General features: G+C 56.8%; 1 protein-coding gene across 6 annotated transcripts in view; it reads left to right on the forward strand.

Annotated features, from left to right (window-relative positions):
- ST8SIA5 (ST8 alpha-N-acetyl-neuraminide alpha-2,8-sialyltransferase 5) overlaps positions 1-10,588 on the forward strand; it is a 53,952-nt gene extending 43,364 nt beyond the window's left edge. For all 6 annotated transcript variants that reach the window (XM_073898256.1, XM_025886770.2, XM_073898258.1 and 3 more), the window contains 4 exons: positions 1,532-1,676; positions 5,249-5,361; positions 6,102-6,194; positions 7,366-10,588. In XM_073898256.1, the coding sequence (XP_073754357.1) occupies positions 1,532-1,676; positions 5,249-5,361; positions 6,102-6,194; positions 7,366-7,834 (820 nt within the window). In that variant the 3' untranslated portion in view covers positions 7,835-10,588. The remainder of the gene's footprint in view (positions 1-1,531; positions 1,677-5,248; positions 5,362-6,101; positions 6,195-7,365) is intronic.
- Positions 10,589-11,770: the final 1,182 nt, after the last annotated feature.

Raw genomic sequence — 11,770 nt, forward strand, 5'->3', positions numbered from 1 at the left:
CCTACAGTCACAGAATTACCGAGGGTCAGGGGTGGACCAGCCAAGGCTGCGTTCTACAGACAAGGGAGCTGAGGTCCAGCCTAGGGAAAACACCTGACCAGGGCCCCACCGCTGGTGGGAGCAGACCAGAAACTAGAACCCAAGCCTCTTGACACCAGGGTGGCTACCCCAAGTTTCCATCCCAGACCTTGGAGGGGAATTTTCCAGAAAGCTCCTCTTCAAACGTTGGTGGTGGTCATCATCCCGGCTCCATGGAGAAGGTGTCCCATCCCTCCTGGGGCTGCCTAGGTGCTGCATGGGACTGTGCCTGGAGCCAGTGTTGGGGGGAGCAGGCCAGTGTGGAGTTGGCACCCACTGCTGCTTCTGGAAGAAATGGAGCCTTGTGGGCTCAAAACCCCCATGTGAGAGAGCAGAAGTTGGCCTGCTTTGTTAGCTGTGGAGGGCTTTGGGCCCCCAGGGCACGGGAGGACAGGTCCCAGGGCCCGACCCCTCACCAGGCCTCAGAGAGGGAGTGACCAGGTGGAGCACTAGCTCCGACCCGAGGGATGACGGACATCTCTGCCGTCTCCGGCCTGGCCGGCTCCCAGGGCTGCCTCAGCAGCTACCTTCTCCCTAGGAGGGTTTATTTTTTTATTTTTTATTTTTGTAAAGCCTGCTTGCATCATCTGAGCTTTAACCCTTCTGTAGCTTGTGTTTGAGTGGTTTTTTTTTTGTTTTTTTTTTGGTGAGTGAAAGCCAGGGCTTTTTTTTTTAAAAACAATGAACTCCTGAGAACCTATTTTGGAAATCAGTCAGACTCCTTTTTCTGCAGGAAGTGGTCCAGCACCAGCCCACCAGCCCACTTTCTGACAATCCCTCTTCCTAAAACACTTTCTAAATGATTGAAATTGCATGCTTCCATTGACCATTTTGTCTTGGGGTTTTCCCCCCCGAGACAGGGTAAATGCCTTGTTTATAGTCTGATAGGGGCCAGGAACCCAAGGATGAGCTCTCTATCCCCAGATTTCCATCAAGGCTGGAGAAACAATTGTTTCCAGGAAGTAGTAGAATGCTTAGTGGATCTTGATGAGCGCCCGGGTGAGGCGTGATTCATCCCACCATGGCCGGCAGCTGGCTCTCCACACTTGTGTGACTAACACCGGGCAGGATCCAGAGAGGCAGGGTCCCTGCCATCAAGGGGCTTTCATTTAGGCGGGGAGGGAGTCGGTAGGTGATGAAGTGGAGGGTATCCAGTCTGTGCTCCAGGTCTTCAGAGGCCAGCGAGGTCCGTGGGGTGGGCAGCTGGGAGCTCACGGGGATCAAGGACAGCGTGAGGAAAGGAGGAAAGGCCCAGGCACTGGGAGGCGTGTTGAAGGCAGAGGAACAGCATGAGCAGGGGTGTGGGGTGGGGGGTGAGTGCGGGAAGGGGTAGGAGAGCACGGAGCTCCCTGATCACCTTGAGGAGCCTCAGTTCCATGACCCCCCTGTTCTTCCAGCAGCTTGGCTCTGCCCCATGTCACCTGTCTCTCCCGCTCTGTCTCCTACCTGGCAGGTCCACTCTGTCCAGGTGCTGCAATGCCCCTTCCTTCCTCTTCACCACCCAGAAGAACACCCCCCTGGGGACGAAGCTCAAGTATGAAGTGGACACCAGCGGCATCTACCACATCAACCAGGAAATCTTCCGCATGTTTCCCAAGGTGCTGCTTTGGGCAGGGCAGTCTGGGCGGGGCAAAGGGGCGACCCCACATGGCCCTATGCGGCCCTGCCTGCGGGGTGTGGCATCCCTCTGCTACGCCCTCCGCATCCACCGTCCTGGCTCTGGTTGGCTCAGTAGACTGTCTTCCAGGGCTCCTGTCTGGGCCCGGTGAATGCCAACTGGCTACTCTTTGAGGGACTTTGCTTATCAAATTTTGGTTATTGCGTTGCTTGCCGAGGACATCCTGAAGACACCTGGGACAGTGATTAAGTCTCCCACTGGAGGCAGGCGCAGGAGCAAAAAACGTTCATGCAAAGGTTGTGTGCCCAAGAAATCACAAACCAGTAGAAAGCAAAGCGAGAAAGACTGATCTCACGTTGGCTGACCTTGGATGGTTATGATGTCTTCCAAGGCCTCAGTCTCCCTGTCCGTAACACTGGAGTTTGGGCTAGGAATAGGTGTGGCTGCTCATAACAGAAAATCTCACTTAAACAAGTTAGATGTTAATTGTTCTCCTTTACATAAAAGAAGTCTGGAGGTAGGTTGTTCTTCAGGACTAGCACAGTGGCTCCCTGGCCACCAGGGGGAACTCAGGGTAAGTGATCCCCCTGCTTGACGGCTCAGGTCACTGAAGGCTGGGCATATGATATGCACTCACCTGTGGCCTGATAGCGGCATCAGACTCTCAGAGAAGGGGCCCTGGAACCTGCATTTTCAGCTCATTCTGATGGTTATCATCTAAAGAGGAGGAAGATTTCACTGGATGTGTGCATAAGCACCTCCTGGAGATTGCTGGGTCCAGAGCAGGACTTAGTGGGTCCAGTGTGTAGACATGCTGAATGGGGGCGTGTTCAGGTCTTTCTGGATGAAATCCGAGGGTCTGGGCTGCCCTGCTTCCACAGGAGGGCTCCCTGCGTTCTGGTGCTTGCACAGAGGGTCACACAGACTCTCCCCCATCACAGCGCTGGAGGATGATGGATACAAGCCAACTTCGAGGTGGGTCTTGCAAGGCCCGGAACAGGAGGCTGGGGACAGCAGGTGGATTTGCATCTCGTGTGGGTCGTGCCAGTGGGTGACGCACAGCTCGGTTATGACATATGGGTCCACGGAGGGCCATGGGTTTGGACTGCCGAGGCCCAGGGAGTTAGAGCAGGGTTGCCAAATGTTCCCTGGGAAGGGCCAGAGAGTAAACATTTTAAGTTTTGCAGGCCATATGGTCTCTGTCATAGCTGTTTACCTTTATGGTGCCAGCACAAAGCGGCCACAGACCTCCGTGAGCCTGTGAGGGTGGCTGGGCTCCGGGACGCTCTAGTTCCTGTTAGGCACTGAAATGTGAACTGCACCTAATTTTTACATGTCACAAAATGTTCTTCTTTTGATTTTCCCCCCAACGATTTACAAAGATAAAATCCATGCTTAGCTCGGTCGGAGGGGGTGGGGGTGGGGGCAGTATACAGAACCGGGCAGGTCTGATGTGGCCCGAGGCCGTAATGAGCCACCCCCTCCCCCCAATCAGATCCTGTGACGTAAAGTATTGCCTCAGGGTAAGTCTTTCTTCGGGTTTGTACAAAATACAGCTTCTTGGTCTCCTACCCCCACCCTAGAGATTCTGATTCCATGGTTCTGGGATGGAGCCCAGGAATTTCTATTTTCAGAAAGTACTCCAGGTTGTTTTTGATGTACAGAAGTTTGGGAAACACTGACATAGAACATAAAGGCCTCCCTCTCTCCAAAGATAACTTTGTTTTTTTCCTTTCCCTGGTAGAAGTCAAGCAGTGCCGTTTTCCCCACTGGCTCTGAGATACCCTTTCCCCCCCCCCCCCCCCCCCCCCCCACCTCCGTGGCCTCTGGGCCCATCCCTCCAGGGAAAATGGGCCTTGAGGGACAGCTTCCCACAGACAGACGCAGCGCCTCCTGCAGATCTAGCCTCCTTCCTGAGGGTCCGCTGTGGTGTGATTTTCTATGACGCCACCTGGTGGTGGGCCCCACCAGAAGCCCAAGGTGCCACCAGGGCCATGATCATTCAGGGCTGGCCAGCTGCTGTGTGCTAGGAGGGGAGCCCCGCAGGCTTGTGGGCCCCCGGGGGGAGCTTTGGGGCCTCATGACAGTAATAAGAACCTGGTCCCCGTGCAGAGATACCCGTGGGTCAAGCACCACATTGGGTAGGCTTTTCGTTTACACCAGTGGTTCTTAACCATGGGGACCTCTGGCAATGTTTGGAAACATTTTGGTCGTCGTGATATCCTTGTCGTCTAGTGGGGAGAGGCGACGGGATGCTGCTGCTAAACGTTCTGCAGCGCATGGGTCAGCCCCCCACAATGAGGAATGGTCTGGTCCAAAATGTCAACAAGCGCCAAGTTGAGAAACTCTGCTCTGCATCATCGCGTTGAAAAGCATGACACTCGCATGTTATTATCCGAATTTTGCAGGTGGGAAAACTGAGTTGCTGAGAACTCAGAACACCAGTCCATGGTTCCTTCATCTCATGATGGGGCAAAACCAGGGCTGAGCTTGGGGCTTTTGCCTCAGGCGCCCAATCCTGGTTGGCCTCAGACTCTCCTGGGTGGACCCAAGCAAAGTCCTGCATCGTAGGCAAAGCTCCCCAGTCCTGGGCCAGCTGGGGTGGTTGGTCCCCCTACCCTTGACTCCAGGTCTGTGCTTCTGCCTGTGCCGTGCTTGTGGCTGCTGGGCTCCGTCTGCCCCCGGCTGCCCAGGGGGGGATTATGACCTAGAGCAGGGATATGGCAGGACCAGGACTCTTAACCCCTCAGGCCAGCCAGCGCTTGCCTGGGGTCCCCTGGAGGGCATGGCCAGGGAACCTTTGTGGGCAGCCGGCGCCCAGACCGATGTAAGCCCAGCAGTCAGGGCGTGACAAGGTCAAGGTGCTGTGAGGTGGTCACGCCCAGGGCTCCTACAAGGGCCACTGTCGCTGGGGGGGTGAGACCCGGGTTCTCCTGTACTCCGAGCCCTTCCTCTGCAGAGATCTGAGGTGTTTCAGGCTCTCACTGCTCCCCTGTGGTGGCCTTGCTTCTCAACCCTTGGTCTCTTGTTCTGCTGTTTCCAAGTCCCAGCATCTGTTCCAGGCCGTATGACCTTGGTGTCCCAGGCCTACGTCCTCCCTGTGTACCTTGCCCTGAGCTGAAAGGGGGGAGGGCCAGGTTTAGGGCCCTGTCCCCGTCTCTGCTGCTGTCACCCCCCAGCACATCTGCACGAACCAGTAGCCTACGCATCCTGGAAGTCATAAAGAAAATGAGCTTCCAAACACTGGGAAAACCAAAAGCAAGCAGGACTGGCCATCACCTGTACTCCCTTCTTTCAGGAAACCTGAGGCATCCCAGGGCTTGTCGAAAAAGGCTGTGGAGACCCGGCTTCTCTTCCAGCTTTCGTAATTGCCAGGGGGACTGAGAACAAGTCTCCTGACCGCTCTTCTCATCTGCAAGGTGGAATAACCACTTTCCCCCCACAGTCCCTGCCAGGCTGGCTCGGAGAGGTGGCCGTCGGTACAGGGGTGAGGGCAGCGGAAGAAGGCAGGGAGGGCGTTGCCCCTGACAGCTGTGTGCCCGTCTCCCCCAGGACATGCCCTACTACCGGTCCCAGTTTAAGAAGTGTGCAGTGGTGGGCAACGGAGGCATCCTAAAGAACAGCCGCTGTGGGAGGGAGATCAACAGTGCCGACTTTGTCTTCCGGTAAAAGAACAGCCCCGGCCCTGCACCTGCTGCTTCTACCCCCCACAGCCCTCCCGCTCCCTGCCCTTCCCTCCGGGGGTGCCCCAGCCCCATGCCCTAATGCCCTGTGTCCTAATGCTGCCCTTCAGGTGACCGGTCCCCACTCCCCACCCCTGCACACCTTTACACTCTGGCTTGTTCCCTTCTCCAGCCCTGTCCTTCGGGGCCAGTGGCCAAACCTGTCAGGGCCTCAAGTCTCCACATCTGCGGAATGGGAGGTTGCGGCCTCCTCCGTGGTTGAGTTCTCTTCCAGAAGCAGTGTTTGGAACCAGGGCAACCTTGTGGCTGACACCAGTGTTGGCTTTGCCCTGGCTTTAAGCTGGAGACTGGCCCTTGTATTTCTTCTTCCTTGGATAGAGCCCCCTCTTATCTCTTTGGTGATCCTCACTTACAGTCTTTAGCCTGGATCAAGAAAATGGGTTGAAAATAAAAGCTTAAAGCAAAGGGATTGGGGTTGAGGCTGTAGTGGGGTCTCATGGGTCATGGATCCATAATCACTGTGCCACTCAGTGTGGGAGAGGGAAGGAATTGAACTTGCCCCTCTGTGCACAGGCTACCAAGGTTCCACCCCGCTGGCTGCCTCGGCACCCTTCTGCGTGTGAGCACCGTCTTCCTTTCCCCACACCCTCGCGCTGCCCACTCTCCAGCTCCCTCTGGAATGAGTGAGTACATGCAGCCAGGCTGCCTTGTGTCTTCCACAGGTGCAACCTACCCCCCATCTCAGAGAAGTATACCATGGATGTGGGCGTGAAGACAGATGTGGTCACTGTGAACCCCAGCATCATCACAGAGAGGTCAGTGAGCCTCCCCTAGACTCATGCTATCCAGGAGAGCAGCCCTGACTGCTACACGTGGCTACTGGCCATGGGGAATGCGGCATCCAGATTGACAGGTGCTGTCTGTAGCGGGAGACACACACCTGATTCCAAAGATTTACCATGAAAAAGACGATGGGCCACAGCTCATCAATTGTTTATGTTGATTACATGTTGAAATAGTAGTATTTTGGGTATATCAAGTTAAATAAAACATTGTGAGCATTCAATAGAATATAAAAATAAATTTCACCCATGTCTTTCTGCTTATCTAAATGTGATCATTAGGACATTGAAAATTACATATGTGGCCTACATGATAGTTCCCTTGGACAGCACTGGTCGGGACAGTCTTCACCTAGATGGGCCATAAAGCTTTCCAGTGTGTGATGGGGGCAGGCAGCTTCCTATGCTCCTGTGTCCAGGTGGCTCTGGGGAGAAGCCTCACACAAAGATCTCAGTCCCCACTGAGTGCCCTTCCTGGGGTCTGTGCATGTGGGAGGCCTCAGGGAAGGGGGTTCAGGGGTTAAAACTCCAGCCAGGGGCACAGTCACACCATCCAGGTCAGGCTAGGGGCAAGACGGGGGACAGCCAGAGACCAGAGGGTGGGGAGTCGGTAAATCAGGTGAGGTGCCCAAGGACACTTACAGAGTCAGCGCAGTGAAGGATTAGGGGAGAGGAGGGAGATGAGCCCACGGGAGGGCCCTTTAATGTGAGGAAGAAGGGCAGGGAGGGACTGTGGGGGAGGAGCGGCCGAGAGGACAGGCAGACTCATTTGGTGAACTTCACTGGGGACCTTGGGAGAGAAAGCACAGGTGAATGGCCTGAGGACTCCAGGGAAAGCCTCCACTTCCTCACCCCTGCCCCACCGAGTCCACCCTGGGATGCCCTCATCCCTTGGGGTGAAGCACGGCAGTCCCTCCATTGTCCCTTTGGGTCCACTTACACAAATATAGCCGTCCGGAGAAAGGCAGGGCATTCATCTTCGGAGGCGAAGGAAATGAAAGGGAGCAGCAGGGTGGCCTGGAGTGCCCTGCGTGCTCCGAAGAGGCCCCGGGGTGGCGGGTGGCCGGTGGGGGCGGCAGGTGGCTCCGGGGGGCACATGGCCTGGAGAGTGGGCTGCCGACCGTCTTGCTCTGGCCCCGCCCAGGTTCCACAAGTTGGAGAAGTGGCGGCGGCCCTTCTATCGGGTGCTGCAGGTGTACGAGAACGCGTCGGTGCTGCTGCCCGCCTTCTACAACACGCGCAACACCGACGTGTCCATCCGCGTCAAGTACGTGCTGGATGACTTTGAGTCGCCGCAGGCCGTGTACTACTTCCACCCGCAGTACCTGGTCAACGTGTCGCGCTACTGGCTCAGCCTGGGGGTGCGCGCCAAGCGCATCAGCACCGGCCTCATCCTGGCCACGGCGGCGCTCGAGCTCTGCGAGGAGGTGCACCTGTTCGGCTTCTGGGCCTTCCCCATGAACCCCTCGGGCCTCTACATCACCCACCACTACTATGACAACGTCAAGCCCCGTCCCGGCTTCCACGCCATGCCCTCCGAGATATTTAACTTCCTGCACCTGCACAGCCGGGGCATCCTGCGCGTGCACACGGGCGCCTGCAACTGCTGCTGAGGGTGGCGCGGGCTGGCCGGCCCCCGCGGCGAGCAGGACCCCGCTCCTCCTCTCCTTCCTGCGCCGGGCGGGGTGAGGGCGGGGGGGGGGCGGTGGCTGGCGTTCAGGCTGTCACTACCTCGGGCGTTCAGCTTCCTGCGTGGGTGGTGTGGGCCAGGAGGCAGGACTGGGGGCCCCCGGGGCAGAGCCGGCTGTGTGCTAGGCTCTCTGGCCTCCGCGGGGTGGGGGGGGGGGGAGGGCGTATCCCCGCCCTGCCCACGGGTAGCATGCTGCTGAGCCACGCCCCAAGATCAGGGGCCTTGAGGGATTGCAAGTGAATAAAGCACATTTGCACTCAATTTTAGCATTGGGGAGAGCACACACTGTAGTGGCCTTGGTGCAGCTAAAGGAAGGCCCTCCAGAACGGAAACGAGGGAGACCGGAACTGTGAGCACGGTCAAGATTTAATTCCGACTTTTGGCTTCCAGGGTTTTATACCGCGGCCCCAGCTGTGAATTGCTATCTAGAATCTCAGAGCTTACAGATCAACCCAGCAGCCAGACCCTCCTGTGAAGACAGAGTGGCTCAGGGAGGTCCAGGGTCTTAACCACGGTCACTCCAACTGATTTGAGTCCCTTAAGTGACGCCGTGAGATCTACTGCAAGCCCCGTGTCTCTTAGCATCATCATCTCGACACCGTGTGATGGGAGCCTCGCGCTTTCACCCACATCTTCAGGCACACACACAGTCTTGGCGCCTCCAGGTCCAATCCTGTGTGTGATCTTCCGATGAGAAGGACCAGCCATTTGCACGAAGGTTTTCAAGCCAATGGTATTGACTCAACCTGCGCTTCGCAATCTGTTTCCTCTCCTGTGTCCTTATTTTCAGCTCTGTTTTAACCAGGAGTTATTTATAAGATCCCCTCTCTGTTCCTGAATCCTTTGGAATCCTGCTACATTGTGTTCCTGCACTGGAACTGTAGGCTCTGGGCTGACAGAGAGCACTGACATATAACTGATGAACTCTGCAGATGGAAGTGCGTCATGGCCTCCGACACCAGCATCACTGAGGGTCCCACGGGGCAGGCAGACTCCCCACATCCCACAGCCTGGCGGCCTTCACACACACGGACCCACAGGCCTGTGCTTTGGGAAGTTAACTGGGCCTGGGCCGAAAGGGGTTAACTCTGAAGTTCATTGCCTTTCCTTCCCCTGTGGTGTTTTCACCATCAGCGAGGTCCTACCTAATAGACACTTGCGGTGACTTGCCTTAGAACCTAGCTTTGTGGGCATGTGGAACGTTAGTTCCGGAGGGACGTCAGACCCCTTCCTCCCACCCTCCCTCCCTCCCGCCTTTTTCCAGAAACCTATTCTGCTTAGGTCTGGGGTGGGCTTGGGAAGATAGGGTGACGAATAATGGCAGAGTCGCTTTCTTCTAGGGTTGGAGGGCAGGCCGTACACAGACCCCAGCCCAGCCTGCTGGGTGCCCTGAGGAGGGCGGGGAGCTGCGAGGTCTCAGCAGGGAGGGGACCCCGCCATCCAGTGACCACCTTTTACAGCCAGAGCAGGAGGCCCAACCAGTGAGAGACAGGGGAGAGCACGGGCTCAGTCCCTGGCCTCCAGGCTCCCGGTCCAGGGCTCCCTCCTTGGCAAAACCACTTTGTGTGGGCTTGTGTTTCATGTTGGTGGGTGGTTATGGAGTGCATGCTCCGTGCACAACACTATTCTAGATCCTCCTTCATTCTGAGCCCTGGTCCTGACTGGGCAAGTCTCGGGCTGCTTGTCTGTAGAGCAGGGACGCAGCTAGTAAGACAGCGTGGACCCTAGTGGGCCATAAGCTGGGAAGACCTGTGCTAGGGCAGTGGGTGACTAGGCTTTCTTGGGCTCCGCCCGTTCTCCCAAGGAAGGTACTTCTGGGGAAGGTTCCGGCTAGCTGAACTTTCCAGCCATGTGCTTGTGGTTAATTAAGCCCAGTTCTTGAAACCGTGGCATGTCAGGACTTCGAGGCTCCAAAAGACCTTTTTTTCCCATTTAAGGAAACAGACCTTGAAGGGGTAGGTGGCCTGGGTCAAATCCTGCCTAGGGCTCTACTGAATGCCTGCTGTGGACCAAGCCCCCTGGGTAACACTTCTGTTCCAGGGAGGGCCGTGTTGGGGGCAGGAACCGTGGTGAGTCAGACATCAGAGTTCCCACCGCTTGAGGGTGCCACGGGTTGGCATCTGCCCCAGCAGGGCCCTCGTAGGAGCTGAGGAGAGAGCGCAATGATCCACCCCATAGAGGAATCAGGCAGGACTCATGGTCCCATTTCTGCCTGTGGATCTTAGGGTGAGTCTCTTCTCTCCCCACAGATCTGTTTCCTCATATCTACCACCAGGGCCTTGGGAAAATCTCTAGGGTCTTTATAATCTCTAATTTGTTTTTGGAGGTATTCCTGATGTATGGATCTGAGCCACAAATAGTATTTACTATTATAATAGCTAACGTTTAGTGTGCTCTCATTCTGTGTCAGGCCCTGCACAGTGCACTTTCTTTGTAGTTCTCTCCTGTGATCACCACAAGGCCCCCTTAGGTAAGAAGGCTCCCATGGGACAGGTGAGGCGGAGGCTCAGAGTTGTTTAGTGACTTGCTCGTAGTCAGGCACCCGGTGGAGGAAGACGCACTCAGATGTGTGGAACCCCCAAGCCGATGCTCTGGACCTCAGTCTTAGCTGCTTCTCAGCCAGTGTCACAAGGGCTGGAACAAGAGGGATACTCATGGAGGTGCCACTGCAGGGCGCTACTGGGCCCCACTCCAGGGACAAATGCTCTGGGAGGCTGTCATGGGTCCAGGAGGCTGTCTCTGCTTGGAGGTGTCCCCCACCGCCACGCGCCTTGGCAGCACTCAGCCACCCGTGGTAGAATGGGTGCCCATTCGGGCACTGGAGGGAGTTGAGGTCATCTCTACATCTTGCAGGTGAGGAGAGCTGCCCAGAAAGAGTAAATGGTAAGTGACAGCATGTTGAGTGACTTGCCCAAGGCCCCATGGCCAGCCGGTGCCCCAGTTGGGACTCACCCAGTCTCCTGACTTCCAGGCCCTGCTGGTTGTCTGGCAGCCCCTGTTTGTGGGAAAAACATTGTTTCCAAAGGCTCATTGTTTCCTGGGCATTGACTCAAGAAGCCCCCACCGTGTTCCGCCCCCCCCCCCCCCCCGCCGCCCCCCCCCCCCCACCATCCCACTGTGCAGTGCAGACTACCAGCTAAATTCTTATTTAAGGGAAATCGATTCCCCACAAATAAAACAACCCTCATGTCTTCCTTTGTGCTAAACCCACTGCTCTAGGGTTGAAAGGCAGCAAAAACAAGTAAATGACTCAGTGCTTAGCCAAGCAGAATGGAAGGTGGCTCAAGGTCAGACGCAGCCTTTGAGACTCTGCAATGCTGCCGAAGCAGTTCTGCCCGCTAATCACCTGGTGCTGCAGAGAGCCTGGGGGCGGGGGGGGGGGGGGCCCCCCCCACTGAGGGGGGGGAGGGGAGGGGGCGCACTTCCTGCCGGTGGAGGGAGGGCACAGGGCTGGCTTCAGCCAGGCCTTCAACAAGTAATTATCGAGCACTCACTTTGTGCGGGGGCATTGTGCTAGGGGCCGGCGGTCCAGAATCACACAGTAGCCCCTGCCCTCCCGGGGCGCGTCCATTCGCTGCACCGAGAGCCCACACGCGACACAGGAGCTGTGCTGGGAGTTGGCAAGTCTGGGGACAGTTATCGGGGAAAGAGGACAGGGCCGGCCAGAGTTATTGCCAAAGCAGCCGCTGCTTCTCCGGCCTCATCCCTGACATTCATGTGACAGGTGAGAGGGATGGCGTCGCCGTCCTTTCGAGTCTTCTCCTCCTTTGTTTCCTCTCCTGACGTTCCTCCTGTCTCTGAATGCTCCTTCTCAGGCCCCTTCGTTGAGTCACCCCCGGTGAGGCTTCCTCGGGGCTCC

Source organism: Callorhinus ursinus, unplaced genomic scaffold (genome assembly GCF_003265705.2).
Source record: "Callorhinus ursinus isolate GAN/ISIS: 27379988/994484 unplaced genomic scaffold, GSC_fseal_2.0 scaffold11, whole genome shotgun sequence".
Classification (NCBI taxonomy): domain Eukaryota; kingdom Metazoa; phylum Chordata; class Mammalia; order Carnivora; family Otariidae; genus Callorhinus; species Callorhinus ursinus.